Source organism: Rhinatrema bivittatum, chromosome 8 (assembly GCF_901001135.1).
Source record: "Rhinatrema bivittatum chromosome 8, aRhiBiv1.1, whole genome shotgun sequence".
NCBI lineage: Eukaryota > Metazoa > Chordata > Amphibia > Gymnophiona > Rhinatrematidae > Rhinatrema > Rhinatrema bivittatum.
Window position 1 is genome coordinate 150,990,210 of NC_042622.1, and position 22,301 is coordinate 151,012,510.

Below are 22,301 nucleotides of genomic sequence, written 5' to 3' on the forward strand. Positions count from 1 at the left end.
CTTGGGCAAGTCACAGGTACAAAATTAGATTGTAAGCCCTCTGGGGCTAGAGAAATACCTTTGAAGTGCTGAAAAGTGGAATATAAAAATCTAAATAAATAAAGTATGAAATTGCTGACCTGTTACTAACAGTCTGTAATCTATCAATAAAATCAGCCACTGAGCCTGAAAAATGGAGAATGGCCAATGTAATGCAATCTTTAAAAAGGGCCCCAGCAATGATCTGAGAAATTAAAAACCAGTGACCCTGATGTTGGTGCGTGCAAAATAGTACAAGCTAGTCTTAAGAACAGAGTGGACAATATTCAGCTTCTGTCTAGCTGTACAAATTATAAAGTTAGGCTAACTTTGCCAAGATATTCAGTGGTGTGGCCACATCACGGAATATACTCGGCTAACTTTAGAAGAGCAGTTCTAGACTTATCCACTCCAGCTAACTAAACTGGATAATGCCAAAACATCCCCATCCTGCGTTTCACTTAGCCAGCTATTGTAGCTGAATAAAAAGCTGGCTAAATGATAACTGCTGGCCATGTCCAAATGGTGCCACTTAGCTGTCTAAGTCCAAACTTAACCGGTTAAGTGGCATTGAATATCAGCCTCAGAATTTCCGGGTATATGGTGAGACATATTTTAATGGGGATGATCCAACATGGATTTAGTAAAGGAAAATCTTGCCTTATTAATCTATTAGATTTTTTTTAAAGGTATAAAAAAACATGTGGATGAGAGTTATCTGGTTGATACAGTACATCTGGATTTTCCAATGGTGTGATAAGAGGCAATGTCCTCCTATGGATTGGTAACTGGTTAACAAATAGGAAACAAAGAGTAGGACTTAATGGCCAGTTTTCCCAATAGTGAGAAATAAATAGTGGAATGCCCTAGAGATTTGCATTGGGACTGGTGCTGTTTAACATTACATAAATGATCTGGATAAAGGAGCAATGAGTGAAGTGCTCAGATTTGCAGATGCCACAAAATGCTTCAAAGTTATTATAACAGGAGCAGACAGTGAAGAATTGCAGAATTGCCAGAGCGGGGAACTGGGCAGCTAAACGTCAGGTAGGGCGGTGGCTCTGGGGTTCATCTTTCCAGATGAACCCCCAGAGCCACCGCCCTACCTCGTAAACTCTGCAGTTCTGTTGCTTTAATATTGTGTTTTTGTATGGTTTTGTTCCTCCTCCCTTTCTTCCTACTTTGTTCTTCCTGAATAGGTTGTTACCTGGCACAACTATATCCCATTTGTTGTTTTCCACATATCCTGTCTCCATGACAGCCATTACATCCAATTCAGCTTCTTCCATGGCTGCCTCTAGATCCGGGATTTTATTTCTCATACAATGGGCAGAGTTTTCTAGATGCTGCCCCCTTTTTTTTCCCATTTCTGTATAAGTGTTTAATGTTTTACTTACCTAAAGCTTACACTTACCTGATGTTTTGTTTTCATGCTTGTCATAGAGGTGGAATGTTACTTAAGATGGTGTAGGTGAATGATGCTTGGGAATAAATATTTAAGAGCACTCACCACTGAAGGCTATGGAGACAATAATGCAGGGGAAGAAACATTTAAGAGGAAGATACTTTTGAAGTTTATGGACGTGAGTGATGCAGGAAAAAGAGATATTTAAATGGGGGCATTGAAGGTGAATGAGATGATAATGAAGAAAGATTTACTTAAGTCTATGAATGGAATATTTTAAAAGGGTGATACAATTCAAAGCTGAATAAGTGAATTCTTGTTGCATTTGGACTGTAGATGCCCCTTTGAGTGAATGCCACAAACTGAGCCAAGTGGAATGACAGGGTTGGCAGTTTTCAGTAGCATATGTGAATGGTAGAATGTTATAAGAATCACGTCATGCATGGGCACACACGTAAACACCTGTTAACTGATGCGCCCTCTAAAGGGCATGAAAGAGTCTGCAAAGCAAAGGCAATATTGAGCCTGTCTTACACCTACAATAGCCAGCAAATATTTTTACCTTTGAGTAGGCTGGACTGGCCAAATTTATCTACCCTTGCAAATAACTTTGATTGCATGCCATGGGAGCTTCACTCCTAGACCTTTAGCTGGTGCTTCCTGAAACCGAATGGAATGTTTGAGATATATTGACCAACCTGAACTTCATGTATCTGTAGCCATTTGTGCAGTAGCAAACAGAACTCTTTCTGATCCCCCAAAATATTAATCGCCTTCAGCCTCTGGATCAGCAAAGTTAAAGAGCCCTTCCTATTGCATTTAGGGGTCCTTGGAGGTCACCTATCCATGTATTGACAACACATAATCTTTCTTATCTCCTGAGGTATCACATTAGAGCCTGAGGTGATTCAGCTCAAGTCAGCCTTGACTCTAGATGCTGTCTGTATAGTGCTAGCATTGCCAATTGCTCCAGATTTTCAGGACAGGCTGATTCAGTCCTAGTTTTACCCTAGTGCATACAGAGACTTATATTCTTGCTATTCTTAGGGACAACAATAGGGAAATGAGAACTACATGTCCCTGCATGCACTGGAGTAAAACCAGGACTGGATCAACCTGTCCTGAAATTCTGGAGCCAGTTGGCAACCCTGTCTAGCACCAGGTTCAGGCTTGGTGGTGGGAGGAGTGACACAAGGCATATCAGTTGTGTATTATGTGGGCATTTGTCTACCAATAATTTCAGTCTGATATTAAGAGATGAGCAAAAGGGCAGAGTGCCTGGATTCCAAAACAGACTTTCTCCTCCTTACTTGACTCACTCTGAATAAGGCCTCTTGCCCATCTATGCCATTGGTTTTATCTACTGGAACCTACAAAATTTCCAAATAATCCATGTGTTGGGTCTGAAGCCTTACGAGGATCCTTCATTTTGTCCTTTGGTAACCTTGGGCTATGGGCTGTGATGCTGAAGGAAAAGAGATTCCAGCTTGACAATGTCCTGTGGAGAGCTTATCATTTTAATCTGGTTAAATGGTGAAATGTGATTAAGACCCTCGCCCTTTCCTGTGTCTTTATAGACATTCACTGCCTGGTGCAACTCCCACCTTCGGAAGGCTGGAACGCAGATTGAGAACATAGAGGATGACTTTAGGAATGGACTGAAACTCATGTTGCTGCTGGAGGTCATCTCTGGTAAGAGGATAAGCCATTAGTGAGTTCATCAGAAACTGGGGCCAGAGGCTGAGGGGAAGCAGGCTGAAAAGTGGGTTCCTCTGTAATAGGTTCATATCTTGGGGTATGGTAGGAGATGCAGAAGAAAACCAGACTGGAAGAATAGCTTAGAGGTTTATTCATGCAGTTGCATTTTTCTCATTGGGGTGTGGATCTGCCTGCTCTTTTCATATGGTTCTGTCTGCTTGTAGTTCTGGGGGTGAAGATTTTCCTGCACCTGACTCAAGGCTTTAGGATTTGAATTTGTCAGCTGCTATTCCATTGCTCTGGGATGAAGATCTGCCTGCTCTGTCTTATGGTCCTTATCCAGCTATAATTTAGGTGGATAAGTGGCTGAATATGCCACATTTGTCATTTAGATGGATAACTTTTGAGTTATCTGTTTAAATGCCTTTTGAATATGGACCTCCTATATCTTTTCTGAGATGTGGTGACCGAACTGCACACAGTACTTCAAGTGTGGCCTCACCACTGAGTGATACAGAGGCATTATGGCATTTGCCATTTTATTCTCTATTCCTTTCCTAATAATTCCTAACATTCTGTTTGCTTTTTTGACCTCTGTCAAGGATTTCAAAGTATTGCTAATTATGACGTCCAGATCCTTTTCCTGGGTAGTAACTTCTAATATGCAACCTAACATTGTGTAACTACAGTGTGGGTTACTTTTCCCAATGTGCATCACTTTGCACTTGTCCACATTAAATTTCATCTGCCATTTGAATACCTAGCCTTCCAGTCTCTCAAGATTTTCTTGCAATTTTTCACAATCTGCTTGTGCTTTAACAACTTGGAATAATTTTGCGTCATCTGCAAATTTGATCACCTCACTCGTTGTTCCCCTTTCTAGATCATTTATAAATATGTTAAAGGCACTACTTCCAGTATCGATCCCTGAGGCACTCCACTACTCTACTCCACTGAGAAACTGGCCATTTAGTCCTATTCTCTGTTTCTTATCTTTTAACCAGTTTGCAATCCACAATAGGACATTGTCTCCTAATCTTTGATTTTTTTAAATTTTCTCATGAGTCTCTCATGGGGAACTTTGTCAAATGCCTTCTAAAAAGCCAAATACGCTGCAACCACCGGCTCACCATTATCCCATGTTTATTTACCCCTTAAAAAATGTAGCAGATTGGTGAGGCAAGATTTCCATTGTGTAAATCCATGATGGCTGTGTTCCATTAATCCATATCTTTCTATATGTTCTGTGATTTTGTTATTTAGAATAGTATCCATGATTTTTCTGAGCAATTAAGTCAGACTCACTGCTCTATAGTTTCCCAGATCACCCCTAGAGCCCTTTTTAAAGATCAAAGTTACATTGGCTACATTCCAATCTTCGGGTATAATAGACAATTTGAATTATATGTATTTATTTATTAAAATTTGTAACCTGCACATTCCATTACAGTTCACAGCGGCTTACAATTGTCAAGGTTACAAATTACTAGTAATAGATCTGCGATTTCATTTTTTAGTTCTTTCAGAATTCTGGGGTGAAAAACATCTGGACTGGGTGATTTGCTACTCTTTAATTTGTCAATTATCCTTATTATGACTTCCAGCTTCATTTTCATTGTGATTTGTTTCAGTTCTTCTGATTTATCACAACTAAATACAGTTTCTAGCATTGGATATCTCCTCTAAATCTTCTTTAGTAAACACTGAAGCAACGAATTAATTGTCTTTCCAGGATGGCCTTATCTACCCTAAGTATCCCTTTAATCCCTTGATTGTCCAACTGACTCCCTTATAGGCTTCCTGCTTTGGATATATTTTAAAAATTTGTATTATAAGTTTTTGCCTCTGTGGCCAGCTTCCTTTCAAATTCTCTTTTAGCCCACCTTATCTATATTTTACATCCAAATTTCCATTGCTTACGCTTTTTACTATTTTCTTCATTTGGATCCTTTTTCCAATTTTTGAAAGAAGTTCTTTTGGCTAAAATAGCCTCTTTCATCTCACCTTTTAACCATGCCAGCAGTTATTTGGCCTTCTTTTCACTGGACTGGGCTTCCAAGATTTTATTTTTAAATAATGACTGATACTAATTGCCCCTTGCATATATTTTGTGATTTTTTTAGCGTTTTAAGTGACCCTCATACTAACCTTCATCTGCTATGGTATAATAAAATACACTTATGTGGCTCAACCTTCACAGATCACACATATCAAACCATCTTTTTTGTTTTAAATTTTTGCAAGTTAAAATTACTTTGTTTTGAACATTTGTCATTAGCTTTTTACAATTTAAATGAATTTCAACTTATCTTAATGTATTAATTAATGCCCCTTAATCCCAGAACTGCTTTTTCTTCATCAGGGGAACATTCATGAAGTCAAGACACTTATCCTAAAAATAAAAAAGACAAGGAACAAACACCATGCAGAATATCTGTATAGATAGGCCAAATATCTCTTCACTCATTTTGCTACTCACATCATGGCTGCTCAGCATCTTCATTCATGTCATATCTGGAAAATTACCTCAAACCATTTCCGTAATATAATTTTCCATAGGCATCTTTTTCCAGCTATTAATAATTATTCTTTTTGTCAACTACAATACAGACTACCACTCTATTTCTTTAGTTAGGGGTATAACAGTGTTCAATTTCAAAATCCAATAGGCTTCTCTTAGATTCAGTCTAGTTTGCTGATCTCCTCTGCTAGGCATTTCCCTTACAAGTTTTATAATGCCCCATTGCAACTGCTCAAAAATATGCCTGTTATAGTCTGATGACAAACCGACTATAACAGGCACAATTTGGAAACATCCAACCACGGGAGAAGTATATACATTATTTAACACCACTAATTGCTTGTCTAATTTTGAGATTTATTTTATTATCTGCCCACGTCAAAAACTTTATGTTGGCAGAACAAAATGAACAGTGTGGGTCTATTTGAAAGAACATAAAAGCTGCCTTAACACGAGAAATTTTCAGGTACCTAATATGGTACAACATTGCATCAATTTGGGTGACAATTTTGAGCAGTTGCAAAAAGCTGACTGGTAACGTAGTGATGTTATGGAAGTGATAAAACTACTACAGCTGGCAGCTGTGCAATGTGGACATGGATTACTGAACAAACTGGATGGACTAATTGATCATTTTTTTGCTGTCACCTCTGTTACATAAATGGCCGTAATAAAATCAGCCAGGCCTCCATGTGCTTAAAAGTACATGTGTAACCTGGTTCATTAGGTACTTTTACGCAAACTAGAGAGAAGCATTCTGGGGGCAAAGTTGGAACTTACTTTTTGATTTTATATATGTGCATAAGCTAACCAGTACAATTTATGCCTTCCAAAGAGGAGGGTGTAACTTTGTGCGAGTACTGGATGTATTTTCTGAACAGTTTCAAAGCGAGCTTATGTGTATAAGTTTACTTTGAAAATATCGGCTATAGTTTGCCATTAACAAGTTACATTCAGACTGTAGAGTTACCTGCACAGTTCTAAAATTTCCATCTGAGGGCAATAATCAAAAGTTTTTTTACACAGGCAATCGTGGTTTATCCATGTAAGAATTTGGTTTGAATATTTTGATCCCCCCCAGGGCAGATAAAAATGCATATGCTGTGAAATAACGTGTACTTTTGTCTATGGTGAAAAAGGGCCAGGGTTAGATTGGGGGAGGAAAATACGAATGATGATGTAATTTTCAAATCACTGTATGTAACATACTTTGCACCTGCTTCCAAGCAGGTGTAAAAAGTGTGTGTGTGTGTGTGTGTGCACTGCCCAAAGTTTCAAAGTAAAACTCCACAGGTAGTTTCTGTTTGAAAATGCGCTTGCAAGCCTGGGGATACATAGCTGCCTGTGGGGGCTTGATTATTACTCTGTCCATGATAGTGCAAAGCATAAATTTATAACAATGCAGACTATACTATTACTTGTTGACTTTTCCATTCCCGCCAGGGATGTGGAAACCTTTTTTTTCTCTAGAGTTTGGCTTTAACATGGAGCACTTTATTATTTATTTCCAGGTGAAAGATTGCCCAAACCAGATAAGGGCAAGATGCGATTCCACAAGATTGCTAATGTGAATAAGGCCCTGGACTTTATTGCTAGCAAGGGGGTGAAGCTGGTGTCCATTGGTGCCGAGGGTAAGTCCGTGTAATATGGATAAGAGTGTGTCTGGACTTTATCACTACAAGTCAGTGATGCTGGCATGGTGCCAGAGTGCATCATGCAGCTGTTTCCAAACTTGGTGTGAATTTCAGTGTAATTTAAAATAGTTGAATCAACCTGGTTCCTTGGTCAAATATAATCATGGGCTAGCAGCAGTGTCTGTGTCTGCTTATTTCTACTTGACCATCTAACCACATAATTCTCGTTTCTTCTTTCTGAAATGTTCCATGTGTTCCGCATGTTGAGTGGTGGCATTCTCTTCAAAGCTGCTGTGGCACTCTGGGTGGGTCCCCTTGGAGCGCTGCATGGCAGTTGCCCTTCAAAGTTGCTGCTACATTGCCCCTGAAGTATGCACAGGGCATACACTCCTAAAACCAGCCTTGCAGCAGCTGAAAATATCAGAGGCGACTCCAACTAAATGCATCAGAGAAAAATTTCAGTGCTGCTGTAACTTTATAAAATGTAAAGTATTTTTATTCCAGTTTTCCCTTTTAATGTGTGGATGGTACCACAAATCGATTTGAATCAATGTAATTTAATTGTTTATTTAAAATACTTCTATTCTGCTGAACACAAAATACAATGTTGGAAGTGCCAGTTTTCACGTCAGGTATTTTATCGGGGTTTTTGGTTGTAATTGATAATCAGAAGCTCTGGTTATGCCTTGGTCATAGATAAAGCAATGTTATGATCAAGGTAATGGAAATCTGAAACTTGTTCAAGAGCATAGTTATCAATGACAGTTTTAGTTCTAACAGGCTGCTTTTCTTTAAATGCCATTGCCTTTACTTTTGAGATCGTAGTTCTTATAGAGTTGTGTAGTAGATAAATTGATTTTTGAAATTGATTTTCTGTTTTATGTGTAACCATCCCTTTCACAGGGGGCCACACTTCAGTGTTATAATGTCTAGAAAAAACACAGATTTGTGATATGTGGGGATAAGAAAACCTATGAGGCCAGGGATTAACACAGTCATTTCAAAGAAAACAATCCTAACACCAATTATTTCAAAATAAAATGAAGTTTACTAGATAAAAAAAATTATTAAAGAAGTTCAGCAACAAAAATAATATAGAGACTGTCCAAAGTACAAAAAGCAGAAATCAGGAGGGTCAGGTGATGCTGTGGTAGAGGAAAGATGTGTGTGTTGGGCTTCTGTGGACCATTGCAGAATTTGCCTAATTTTTCACCTTTCTGCTCTACAAAAGATGTTCAAAGTGACCTGCCTCTAAAGACAGTCCTGCCAATTCTTTACCAGCACGGTGGTCTGAACAGGTCAGCAAGTCTAAAAAGATGGTAGGTAAAACCTCTATGACCACACAAGGCCCTGAAGACAAAATGGCTGTCAAGGACATTGAGCTTTCACACCCCTTACTACCCGCAGTCACATGATGAAAGAGGTACTCCAATAGTTATCCTCTCAAATGCATCTAGCATGGAAAAAGATTGGGGATAGTGGTCGAAAAAGTTGCGCCACTCGTCTCTTCAGTGATTGAAACTAATAATCATGAAGATGAATTGGAAGCCAATGTAGATGAAATGGGCAACTATCTTACAATCTCTATATAGAAGAATGATAAACTGGAATGCTCTTATAAACTTTTTGTCAAGAAACATGATGATATCAAAAATAGTAGAGGTTTCTAATCTGGTGGAATTCCTGTGTAGGAATGTTAATACATTACAACTTTATTCATGGACTTTCTGTCTATTTTATCATGGTCAAATTACTGTTATTGTTCAAGTGATATTACCCATGCTATCCATGTTATATTTACAATTTCCTAATATTAAATGTAAATTTTCAAAGAGTTGCACATCTAAAAATTAGCACGTGTGCCCACAAGTAGTGCATTTTCATGAAAGTGCTATTTTATAAACCCCATACATACACACGCAGGTAATGGCATGTGAATAAATTTGCTCATATTAAAAAAGTGGTGGGCTAGGATGCAGTGAAAGCTGTTGCTGTAGCCGCATTTAAAAATAGTTTGGACAAATTCCTGGAGGAAAAGTCCATAAACAATTATGAAGGTGGAGTTGCAGAAATCCACTACTTATCTGACTGTCCTTTGGGATCCTGCCAGGTATTTGTGACCTGCATTGGTCACTGTTGGAAACAGGATACTGGGCTTGATGGACCTTTAGACTGACCTAGTATGGCAATCTTATGTTATGTTATTTTATAAAGATCTTTAATCTGACTTATCCCAGATAATTAGCAGGTGTAAATATGCGAAGGTTACAGTGGTAAGCATGTCACTTTCGCAGGTTATAAAATAGCAAATTATATGCATAAATATTGACCCCACACTGGAATGTCTCTGGCCCACGAATTCCAGTGCTTAATTATGCATTGAGTAAAAATGTATTTTCTCTTATCAGTTTTAAATGTATGACCCAGTAACTTCATTGTGTGTCCCCTTATATTTGTATTTTTTGAAACAGTAAACAATCAATTCACGTTTACTCATTCCACTCCACTCATTATTAGAGATGTGAATTGTGTGATCGATCGTCTTAACGATCGATTTTGGCTGGGGGGGGGAGGGAATCGGATCGACGCGGTTTTGTTTTTTTAAATATCGTGTAAATCGTAAATCGGAGGAGGGCGGGAAAACCGGCACACTAAAGCAACCCTAAAACCCACCCCGACCCTTTAAAATAAATCCCCCACCCTCCCGAACCCCCCCAAAATGTCTTAAATTACCTGGGGTCCAGTGAGGGGGGTCCCGGTGTGATCTTCCACTCTCGGGCCACTGGTGCGTTGATAGAAATGGCGCCGGCGCTACCTTTGCCCTGTCATATGACAGGGCAAAGGTAGCGCCGGCGCCATTTTGGTTCCTGTCCCCTGACGTCACGAGCGTAGGAGATCGCTCCCGGACCCCCACTGGACCCCCAGGGACTTTCGGCCAGCTTGGGGAGGCCTCCTGACCCCCACAAGACTTGCCAAAAGTCCAGCGGGGGTCCGGGAACGACCTCCTGCACTCGAATCGTGTTGCCGTATTGCAAAATGGCCATATGGCCGTACGGCAACACGATTCGAGTGCAGGAGGTCGTTCCCGGACCCCCGCTGGACTTTTGGCAAGTCTTGTGGGGGTCAGGAGGGCCCCCCCAAGCTGGCCAAAAGTCCCTGGGGGTCCAGCGGGGGTCCGAGAGCGATCTCCTACGCTCGAATTGTGTTGCCGTACGGCCGGCGCCATTTTGCAATATGGCCATATGGCCGGCGCCATTTTGCAAAATGGTGCCGGCCGTACGGCAACACGATTCGAGTGCAGGAGGTCGTTCCCGGACCCCCGCTGGACTTTTGGCAAGTCTTGTGGGGGTCAGGAGGCCTCCCCAAGCTGGCCAAAAGTCCCTGGGGGTCCAGCGGGGGTCCGGGAGCGATCTCCTACGCTCGTGACGTCGGGGGACAGGAACCAATGGCGCCGGCGCTACCTTTGCCCTGTCATATGACAGGGCAAAGGTAGCGCCGGCGCCATTTCTATCAACGCACCCGTGGCCCGAGAGTGGAAGATCACACCGGGACCCCCCCCCCCACTGGACCCCAGGTAATTTAAGACATTTTGGGGGGGTTCGGGAGGGTGGGGGATTTATTTTAAAGGGTCGGGGTGGGTTTTAGGGTTGTTTTAGTGTGACGGTTTTCCCGCCCTCCCCCTTCCCCTTCCCCCGATTTACGATTTTTGACGATAAATCGGGGGAATTCCTATTATATATCGCCTCTAACGATTTTTGACGATTTAAAATATATCGGACGATATTTTAAATCGTCAAAAAACGATTCACATCCCTACTCATTATATCTCACCTCAGCCATGTCTTCTCCAAGCTGAAGAGGCATTAACCTCTTTATCCTTTCCTCTTAGGGGAATCGTTCCAATCCCTTTATCAATTTGGTCGCCCTTCTTTGTACCTTTTCTAATTCTGCTATTTCTTTTTTGAGGTATGATGACCAGAACTGCACATAGTACTCAAGACGAGATCACACTAGGAAATGAATCAGAGGCATTATGATATTCTATGTTTTATTTTCTATTCCTTTCCTAATAATCCCTAACATTCTATTTGCTTTCTTGGCTGCTGCTGCACACTGAGCAGAAGATTTCAACATGTTATCAACGATGATGCCTAGATCGTTTTCCTGATTAGTGACTCCTAATGTGTAACCTTGCATTGTGTAGCTATAATTTGGGTTACTCTTCCCTTAGACGGTAACTTTCAATGTGGCACATGGGTGTACATGTGTGCATGTTCGCCAGTCCGCATCCTGGGACATGGCCATTTTATAACATACACACATATATGCGCATGTTATAAAATAGATTTAGATTTATTAAGTTTTGTATACCATCACTAGGGATCCATCGTAACGGTTCACAACAAAATAAAACATGCAGCTAAATATAACGTACAGAATATTAATAACCTAAAGTATATTTAAAATACATTATTAATCCTAAAATACATTAAAATACCTTATCAAAGCTAAAATACATTAAAATACATTATTAAACCTAAAAAACATTATTAAACCTAAAATACATCTAAATACATTATTAACCTAAAATACATTATTATACCTAAAATACATCGAAATAAACTAAAACACATCTTAAATTAACCTAAAAGTACTTCACGGAATAGTTCTTAAAAACTAACAGTAAATAAATAATATCGAAAAAACCTAGATCATTTTAAAACTATTGATGACTAATCAGTGCAAAGGATAATACTAGCTGAGACAGTTAGCAGCATCATCGCTCTACTCTCCTAGTAGGGGTGCTGTCGTCAAATAATAAGAACTATATGTAAAACATTGATCATTTTTAAGATTGGCTTGAATAAGCCTCACTAAATAGCCTGACTGAGCACACATATGAGTGCAGTTTTAAGTGTACGCGTGCCTGGGTGTGTAAATGCAGCTTCTACCACATAAGCTGTCACCATTGCCATTTTCCCAGTTCGTTCCCAGTTCACCCAGTTAAAGGATAGGACTTCCAAACTGCTCTAGTTTAATAGCCTCCATTCTCTTCTGTTAGCCCTGACTTTTAAAGCCCTGCTGATCTGCCCATATTTTTTTGTTTTACTACTTACACGTCATCCATAGCACAAGTAAAGTACTGCAGCATGGGAGCTCGGTGCATGCCAGTTTGTGTAAGTATTTATGTGCAAATTTTATGGTTAAATCCCGGAATGCAATGAAAGCCCGCATAAGCAAACTAATTAGATCTGGTTTCCACAAGCTGTGGATTTTGAGCCATCTGAAACCTCTTCTAGGCACAACAGATTTCAGAACAGTTTTACAATCTTTTATTTTCTCAAACCTTGACTACTGTAATTCATTACTTCTAGGCCTTCCGTCTAGTCACTTAAGACCTCTGCAACCAAATCCTATGTCCAACAAGGACTAGGTCTAAAATAAGACTGATACAAAGGCCTACATGCTAGTAAAATACCTCACCTTGGTCACATACACAAAAGCAACTTTCACCAAGTACAGAAAGACCACAAATGACAGAAGCTGGAATGGAAACACAAAAAAGCCACTCTGCATGCAGTGCAAACCTGGAGAAATGGAAAGAGAAATATAGCACCTAACATACTCCCAAGATCTGCAATAATGCACACAAACTAACCCGCACAAAGTTAAGCCTGCATTATGGAACACATAACAACCCTATCTATGAAAAGGCAACACTACAAATATTAAACTGGGCCATAAACACCAATACACTTCCTATTAGGAAACCAGAACAAGCCAAGCTACTATAGATCCCCACACAGAAATAATTGTAAAACTATACTAATAAATGTTTTGAAAAAGCTGATGAACAGAATAACAACCAGTAATTAATAGCTCATAAAAATTATTTAAAATTCTCTGATTAACAATAAAATATTTGAAAACAGCAGACACATCACATAATACTCAATAATTAAAATGGCAGTCAATCAAGAAAAATACACTTAAAAAGCAACCTTTACCTACCCTCTATAACAACTCTCCTACTCCTTTCCTTTGCAGGCCAATAACATTCACCTGAAGCAGTAGTGGCTGCTAAAGCTCTGTCCTCATGCTCCTCTTCCTTAGGGCCCACAACAAGTCTCTTTCACACACACACACCAATTAGAACCCACAACCAGTCTGTTTTTTTACACACCAGTGACCTCCCCAACCAGCCTGTCTCTCTCTCGCTCTCTCTCTCACACACACACACACACCAGTCACCTCCCTGACCAGTCTCTCTCTCTCACACACACCAGTCACCTCCCTGACCAGTCTCTCTCCCTCACACACACCAGTCACATCCCTGACCAGTCTTTGTCTCTCTCTCACACACATACACACACACCAGTCACTCACACACAGTCTCTGTCTCACACAGACCAGTAACCTCCCTAACTAGTCTCTCTCCCTCACACACACCAGTCACCTCTTTGACCAGTCTCTGTCTCCTTCATATATACAACAGTCACCTCTCAGACCAGTCACTGTCTTCCTCACACACATACCAGTCATTTCCCTGACCAGTCTTTGTCATTTTGGAAACAAAAGAAAAAACACCCAGTTTCATTCAGTTTTCATTTTCTTTTGTTTCCTGCACCCTTACCTCCCACTCCCTATGATTCAAAGCTGTCCCCCAGGGCTTCCCATACAGCCCTCCCATCTTAAAAGGCTCCCCTTGAAACTTACCCCATAGTCATGGGTGGGACAGGACCAATTCCCAGTCACTCCTGCCTCGCCAATGTCATTCTTCCTTGTGTAGCTCCACCAGGGAAGCAGTGACTGGCGAGTGCTTCTGCTCCATTTGGACCCTATGGCTATGGGATAAATTTAAGAGCAGGGTCAGTGGGGTTAGAAGGGATGTTTGGGACATCCAGAGGCTTTGTAGACATTTGACAGCACATTTTTTATTTTGTGTGTGTGTGTGTGTGTGTGTGTAAGGAGAAGGGGGGGGGGTGCAGATTAGTGTACATGATTGTAAAATAGTACACACTAAAAGTAAAGAAACAAAACAAAAAAACCCAGGTAAAAAAACAAAATGAACCCCTTCACTAACAAAACAAAACAGAAATGAAATGAACCCCCCCTCATCCAATATTCTATTATCTGCAGTCATTTATTATGTTATTATGTTTTAAGGATGTGCTTTTGTTGGAAACAAAATAGGACATTTCAATGAAAATTCCTATTTTGTTTCATTTTATTTTTAAAATAAAACAAAAGGAAAAACAAACAAAATGCCTTTGAATTTGCTTTTAAAATTAAGCCCTATTTGTGCTGCAACAAACAAACAAAAGAACTTCCCCATATCCCCTCAGCATTGGGGTCTTCACTGGGCAGAAGTGATCTCTAATCATGCCTGCCCCACTGATACAGTAATATAAAATGGTGCTGGCTGAACCAAACCTGGTGCCATTTTGAATTTCTTCTGTACTCCGAAATGGTGCTAGATGACTGAGAAGGTAGCATTTTGGAGTATGGCAAAAATCCCAAATGGCTTCTACCTCAGCTCAGCTGGCGCCATTTTGTATTACCTTACTGGTAGATCAGGAACAAGTATGAAGGCCGCACAGATGGGGGTAAGAGACTGGAGGGGTCTGGATCCAGGGCGGAGGGGGATAAGAAGATGGCCTGGGAGGTTTTCTTGGTTTGTTTTTGTGGTGAGAGGGGTGTATCTGGTATGATAACCTTACAGTAGATTATCAGATTTAACCAATAACCTTATGATACAAATTCATTAGCTTTTGTGAGACTGTCAATTAAATTATTAGCAGTATAAGTAAAAAAGTTTAATATGGTGCAATTATTTATTTTCTTTCTTTGGTTTTGGTTAGAGTTTAAGTTTTATAGCACATGGCAGTGTAGTAAAAGATAATCAGAATTTAAGCATCATATAAGCTCACCTTTGCATTTAGGAATTATGCAATGCCAAACTAATTAGCCCAGCTGGAAGGTAATTAAGCCAGTGTTATCTCACCCTTCAAAGTATTGCACAAGTCTAGGGTCACTTCTGTAACAAGACACTGTCTCAACACCATGGGGTAATCCAGCGAAGCCCTTACAGTGGATGACAGATAAAACCCAAAAGTCTCACAGATGTCTCTGTGAGATATGATGGCAAAATTGGCCAAAAGTCTTTCAAGGGATGTTGGCAAGAATCCCACTACTCAGAGCAGGTATTGAGTATGAAACTCAGTCTTATCTTGCAGGTTGACTACAAGCAGTCATAGTTCTGTTAACAAAGCTCTCTTGATAGAGTTTTGGGGAATCTGTGGAAAAAAGCCACGGGAAAAAACCCATAGCAAATGCTCTTTTGGGTAATGTCTGTTCAGATAATATCCGCCGTCTGGATAACTCAGTGTCCCTTTTCTCAAAGTCAAACCTCATAAAATATCTGGTTCTATAGGCTCCAACATTGATCTTGATTAGATGTCACCACCTCCTATAGACACTAGATTGGTGGGATGTAAATAATATTGACTGAGACCCAATACATAGGAATATTTTCATATGGGTTAATGAAGTTCAGGAGTTCATTAGCAAAACAGGTGCTAGATCAATACTCATTTCATAGCTGGATATAAAGGGGGTAATTTTCAAAAAGAGTTTCATGTGGAAATCTAATTACTATTGTAGCAATTTTCAAAAGCCATTTACTCGAATAAAATGCACTTACATGCATAAATCCCATGGACAATTCAATGGCATATACTGTAGCAATTTTCAAAAGCCCACTTACTTGAGTAAATGCTTTTTAAAATCAGGCCCATAGTTTTTACCAAGAACATGTTTCACAGTTCTGGTGTCTAAGGTTCTCTTCTCACATTGGAAGATGATGACAAGTCTCTGATATAAAGAAATAAACACAGTTTTTCCTCCTCTGTGTGAAGAACAATCTCATATAAAGTTGACAAAATCATCACATGGCTGCAAATTTTTTTTTCCCTTACTTTATTTAGGTCTGCACGTTTTGGTCTGTGTCTATAGCAGTAGGTCTCAAGTTCACGATGAACCTCTTGTTTAGGGTCACTGACGTTTACACTATGAGGGGACGGACCAGGCCCAACATTTTTTACATTTGGTTTTGTTTATCATTCCATTTTAAAAACATTTTGTTTGCTTTTTTGTTTTAAACAAACAAAGAATCAAAAATAGTTTGCATACATGCTCCTACTCTCTTCAAAGTATAAGGTTTCAGGTTCAAGATATTTGTAGCCTGAGATATATGAAGTATATGCTTATCAGGATGGTAGTATGAGAGCAGAGGTGCAATATGTTTTCCTTGTGATACAGATGTTAGGTATTTCCTATGTGATATTTGAGATGCAATACATTTGTAATCTGAGATATTTGAGGTGCAATGTGATAACAGTGTGATATTTAAGGTGCAAGGAATTTGCAATCTGACATATATGATGTGCTCTCCCTGCAGAAATTGTTGATGGGAATCTGAAGATGACGCTGGGTATGATTTGGACAATTATTCTACGTTTTGCCATCCAAGACATTTCTGTGGAAGGTGAGTGTCAGATGCAGGATATACCTGCTGTAAGGGGCTTCCTGGGGTACTGATGGTTATATTTGTGAATTACCAGCAGAGCTCTGCTTTTTCTTCTAGGAAGAAAGGTAAACACTGTTGAGATGAATGCATTCTTTGAAGAGAAAAGATAGAGGTTAGGAGGGAGAGACAATGAGAGAGGTGAGATGGTAGGGAAAAGAGATTGGGATGAAGAGAATGCAGGAGGTAAAGAGGGACAAGGAGCAGGGTGAGAGGGAAGGTGAGAGAGGTTGGGAGGCAGAAAGTATGGAGGGAAAAGGTGCAAGAGGGTTGGATGGAGATGGGGGAAAAAAGAAAAGTGGGAGAGGGAGGGTACAAGACAAATGAGAGAGAGAGAGAGAGAAGCAAAGGATAAGGTGGGAGAGGGAGTTTGTGAGTGGGGGGATGGATGACAGGGTTGGAGAAGAAGAGGATGTAAGAGTTGCTGTTTTTGATGAGTCACTCTTGGCGTGTCTTTGCTCCCTTCTCTCTCTCCTCCTCAGAAACATCTGCAAAAGAGGGGCTGCTGCTGTGGTGTCAGAGGAAGACTGCTCCCTACAGGAATGTCAACGTACAGAACTTCCACATCAGGTACACCATGTCAAAGCCTTATCCCTCCTAGCTCCTTCCTTCCCTCTGTCCTGTCCCTATTTTTCCCTTCCCTCTCTCCCTTCCTTTCCCATTTTCCTTCCTCTCTCTCTCATACTTTTCCTTTCAAATTCCTTATTCCTCACCCTCCATCTTCTATTCCTTCATTGTCCCTCTGGCCTTACTCCTTTTATTCTTCTACAATATTTCCCTTGTTTGTTTTTGCTCCTTCCCTCATCCCCATCTCTCTTGCCTTCTCCCTCCATTTTCCTTCCCCTTTTCTCTCCCTTTCATGTCTCCATCTCTCCTTTTCCTTCCTCATCCCCTTCTTTCCTTATCTCTCTTCTCTGCTCAAGCTTTATTCTCCCCCTTCCCCTTTTTATCTCTCTTCTCCTGCCAGACCTCTTTACCTCCCCCTTACTTTCTCAATTTCCCTTTTTTATTTCCCCTCCCTCCATAACTCCCTTCTCCCTATCCTTGCATCTCCATCTTCTCTTCTTCCTCTTCATGTTCCCATCTTTCTTCTTACCCCATCTTTCTTTGCCCCCTTTTTTCTGATTTTCTCTTTTTCCCTCTCTCTCTTAGTATTGTCAGGGGTATAATAGGGAAAGTAAAGATACCCCCCCCCTGAACCATAGATCTCTATACTGTGATATTATGGCACCTATACCTGGTCCTTAGAACATGACATATGTGAGTCTAAATTTTCCCATAGACATTGAGTGGAGAAAGTCTCTCCAGATTCATTGCCCCAAGGTTAGCACAACGGTGGTTCCCCCCTCTCCAGTGGATACAGTCTTGTGTGCCTGAATGTCCCTTGGTGCAGCGTAGCTTACATAGCCTCAGGCCCTGCATACCAATGTGCTCTAGGGGAATGAGTACAGATCAGGACAGGGCTGGGTGAGCAGCAAGTGAAACCGTTAAAACTCATTCATCTTTTCTTTCTTTCTCCCATTGAAGCTGGAAGGATGGTCTTGCCCTATGTGCCCTCATCCACAGACATAGACCTGACCTTATTGACTACTCCAAGCTCCGAAAGGTCTCCTAGCTGTGCCTTATATTATTCTGCCTGAGCTTGTGGTATCTCTAACTCTGGCATGTTCTATTACACTGCATCACTGTCACACAGTCTGTCTTCACATGCAGTATATCCTCCTCCTCTACTTTCAGGCACTAGTGTCTCTCTCTGCATGCATTTTTCCTGGTATCTCTCCTTTTTTTAAATGCATCACTGTCTCTCTGTTCATTGCTGCTGATACTTTACCTTTCATTGCTTTCACTGTTGCTGTGTTCCTTTTGTAACCTGCATGACTGCTTCTTCTGACTCCTCTTTTCTTTGCATCCATTTTTGCTCTGTGCCTACTTTACCTCTGTTCTCATCCTTCCTCAGCCCACCTGACTCTTGGTTTCTCTGTATTGCTGGTCTTGCTTATGTTGCATTTTGGCTTTTCTTGCCACATCTGCCAATCCATATTGCTTTGTCCTTGACATGTATCCCTGGTTCAGGCTTCCCTCTGAATGAACAATGTCCACGCATAGCCTCAGGGTCCAGTTATAAGATGATAGGACTTCTCTTTAATACCTGTCATTAGTTAAATGTATTCATTATGTTGCAATCCCACTGGATGCTCTGGGTTGAATTTTGTAACAGTCTGCCTAAATTTGAAATTAAAAAACTGTGCATAAGTTACATCAATTTTCAAAGCAAACTTGTTTGTGTAAGTTTGCTTTGAGAATTATTCCACAAAGTCTACCTGCACACAATTACACCTGATAATTTGAGTACAGATTTTTTTTTCAGGAAAATTTGCACACATACTTTGAAAAATGCAAACCTCACCCCAGTCTCACCCCCAGGAACACCACTGTTCAGTCAAGGTAAATGTTGCGCAACCATTGCGAGGAATGCTGGTGAAGTAGTGAGGCCTTGGCAATCTGTTGAGGGAGTACTAGCGAGCAATCCTGCTTCCGGGAGATGAAGTGGTGAGGCCTTTGCAACCTGTTGTGGGAGAGCAACCTGTTGCGGGGAATGCTGGAGAGGAGCGTACCCTTGGGCCATGATATGCCCGCAGAGGAGCTCTGGGAAGCACCGAGGCAGGTGAGGAGTGCCCAAGCACGGGCGGACAGGCTGGAGATGGGTGGCCCTGGCCTCTGCCAAACCTGATGCATCGGAGAGACCCAGCAACTCAATGCTGGTCTCTGGAGTAGCCCTCCAGCCACTCGACAGTCCTTTCGGACCTGTCGTAGAGAACGGCAGATGTGACAGGACGGACAAAGGCAGAGGGCAGAACACATGGACTCAGACGAAGACTCAGACGTGGTTTCAGACGAAGACTCAGATGATGTTTCAGATGCGGTTCAGGATGAAGAAGGATTTGGAAGGAGTGTTGCCACTCCATGCGCCCTACACAGCCAGTTAAGGCAGGTCACAGACCACATTGGAGGCGAAGCAGACACCAAGCTCTGACATCGACTCAAATACATTAGAGTTCAAGATGGTGGTGAGTACTGAAGGAAAAGGAAGACGAACATCTGGAAATCAGAGACAAAGGACGTCAGGACAGGCGGATGATGGTAACCGGCCAAGAATCCTGGCAGCAACGTCCTGGACTGAGCTTCAGGAACCCGGCGTGATCGACGCACCTGACAGGTCATTTGAAGGAAGGCGAAACTTCCGACCCAGCGAGGAAGACGCATCTGAAGGTATCCCAAAGTTGGACTGAGGACGGACCACAAGGAGGAAATATCCGGAACCAGGAACATGATTGTGATTTGAAGGAGGATGTGGAGAATCTTTGGCCATAACGGATGGAATTGTCCTACCGAGTGCCCTACACACCCCAGCCAGGATGGTCGCGGACCACGCAGGGACGGAACAAGCGGAGCCTTGGAGACTTGGAACATCAGGAGTTGGAACATCAGGATACATCAGGAACGGAGACACCGGATCAGACGAGACCATGATGAAGACACAGGAAGAGACGAGAGACCAGGACGAAGACAGGGGATCCCACGGAGAACAGAGTGCCTAGGAGGAGTTGAAAACGAGGAGTCCCAAGGAGGATTGATTCCTTGCAAAGGCAAAGCTGGACTGAAGACAAAGCCCTTTTATAGGGCTGAAGAGGACTTCCCACGATGATGTCATCAGGAGGGGCCAGGAGGGCTGGCCCTTTAAATCCAGCAGAGAGGCATGGCCCCGCGCCTAGAGAGGAAGCAGGAAGTAGCAGGACCCTGGACAGAAGCCTACATGCCGTGAAGATGCAGGAGCAGAGCTGGGCTGTGAAACAGGGCCCCAACATTGGAGGCAGCTTCCTGCTGCAGAGAGGCAGGCTGAGGAGCGGATCCTTGTCGCAAGCGAGGCCGGGGACTGCGGCCTCTGGGCCGTGAAGCGGATGACATCAGCGGCTCCTGCCGCTTCGGAGCGCCAGCACGGCCTTGCCGTGCCGAAGGATGAAAGTGGTCTCTGGGCCGCAGAAGGACGGCGGTGGTGGCTCCAGCCGCATGGGAGGCTTCAGGGTGGCCCAGCCGCGAGGTAAGTGCCTGCTCACGGCACAGCCCGTGAGCAGGAGCGCAACAGTAAACCTATGTGCATGCAAGAGATATGCAAATAAGTTTACCTGCATATTGGGTGGGCAATTTTATAAAATGCCATTTCCAGAGTTAAATATTGATGTAACACGAATTGCTGGAACTTAAAAAATTAATAAATAAAGACAAGCTTTAAATTGTTATTGGGATCTTCATATCACCCATTTGGTTGTCATGATATAATTTCAAGTGACCAACCTCTGGGGTTTCATATAATCATCGGTCCATTTTTTCAATGATTTTCTTTAACAATATAGAACAATTTTCAAACTCTCATTTTTTAAAAAAATATCATTTCACCAAGCCCAAAGTGTAGAAAGAATAATTTTTTTATATATATTCCCCCCCCCCTTTTTTTTTTTTTTTTTTAAATATAGCCTTGTTAAGCTCTAATCTCACCAGAATTAAAGCATTATTTTAGCTGTGGAAATGTCTTTGAAAACTGATTCTCCCTAGGAATGCAGATCACTGGAAGAAGCTGATTTCTGCAATCGTGACTGGGGAGCTGGTCCTCTGCAATAAGAACTTGTACCGCTGTGGAACCATCAGGGCAGTAAGGACACAAAGACAGCGCAGCTGATCTGAGACGGGCAAGTTGGGGTGAGGGTGTTGAAAAATTACTGGGGTTGACAGACCTTTTTTTGTTGTTGTTGTTGTTGTTGTTGTTGTTGTGTATCCAATAAATGCCAATTTCAGTTTTTTGCACCAGGTATTTTGAGGGCAGCCATTATTCAACGCTACGTAGCCGGAAAAGTAGTGACTTATCCTGTCCTGTTCAGCAGCCACACCACATTGCTGGATAACTATTTATCTAACATATGGGCTGATACAGTAAAACCCGCGGGAGAGCTGGCACTCCGAGGTGAGCGCCTGCTCTCCCGACGCGCGCACAGGCCACTCTCCTATGCGTGCGATTTAGTATGCAAATGAGGGCCTGCGGTAAAAAGAGGCGCTAGGGACACTAGCGCGTCCCTAGCGCCTCCTTTTTGACAGGAGCGGCGGCTGTTAGCGGGTTTGACAGCCGACGCTCAATTTTGCCGGCGTCAGTTCTCAAACCCACTGAGAGCCACGGGTTCGGAAAACGGACGCCGGCATAATTGAGGGTCCGTCTTCCGACCCGCAGGCTACGGGCCGATTTTAAAGTAGTTTTTTTTTATTTTTAATTTTTTTTAAATGTTGGGGCCTCCGACTTAATATCGCTATGATATTAAGTCGGAGGGTGTACAGAAAAGCAGTTTTTTCTGCTTTTCTGTACACTTCCCCAGCGCTGACAGAAATTAATGC

General features: G+C 41.7%; 1 protein-coding gene across 1 annotated transcript in view; it reads left to right on the forward strand.

Annotated features, from left to right (window-relative positions):
* The window catches only part of ACTN3 (actinin alpha 3), a 137,525-nt gene that overhangs the window by 68,155 nt on the left and 47,069 nt on the right, over window positions 1–22,301 (forward strand). Inside the window, exons 2-6 of the mRNA XM_029611232.1 lie at window positions 3,001–3,115; window positions 7,154–7,273; window positions 16,737–16,823; window positions 17,345–17,432; window positions 18,390–18,468. Of these exons, the coding sequence (XP_029467092.1) occupies window positions 3,001–3,115; window positions 7,154–7,273; window positions 16,737–16,823; window positions 17,345–17,432; window positions 18,390–18,468 (489 nt within the window). The remainder of the gene's footprint in view (window positions 1–3,000; window positions 3,116–7,153; window positions 7,274–16,736; window positions 16,824–17,344; window positions 17,433–18,389; window positions 18,469–22,301) is intronic.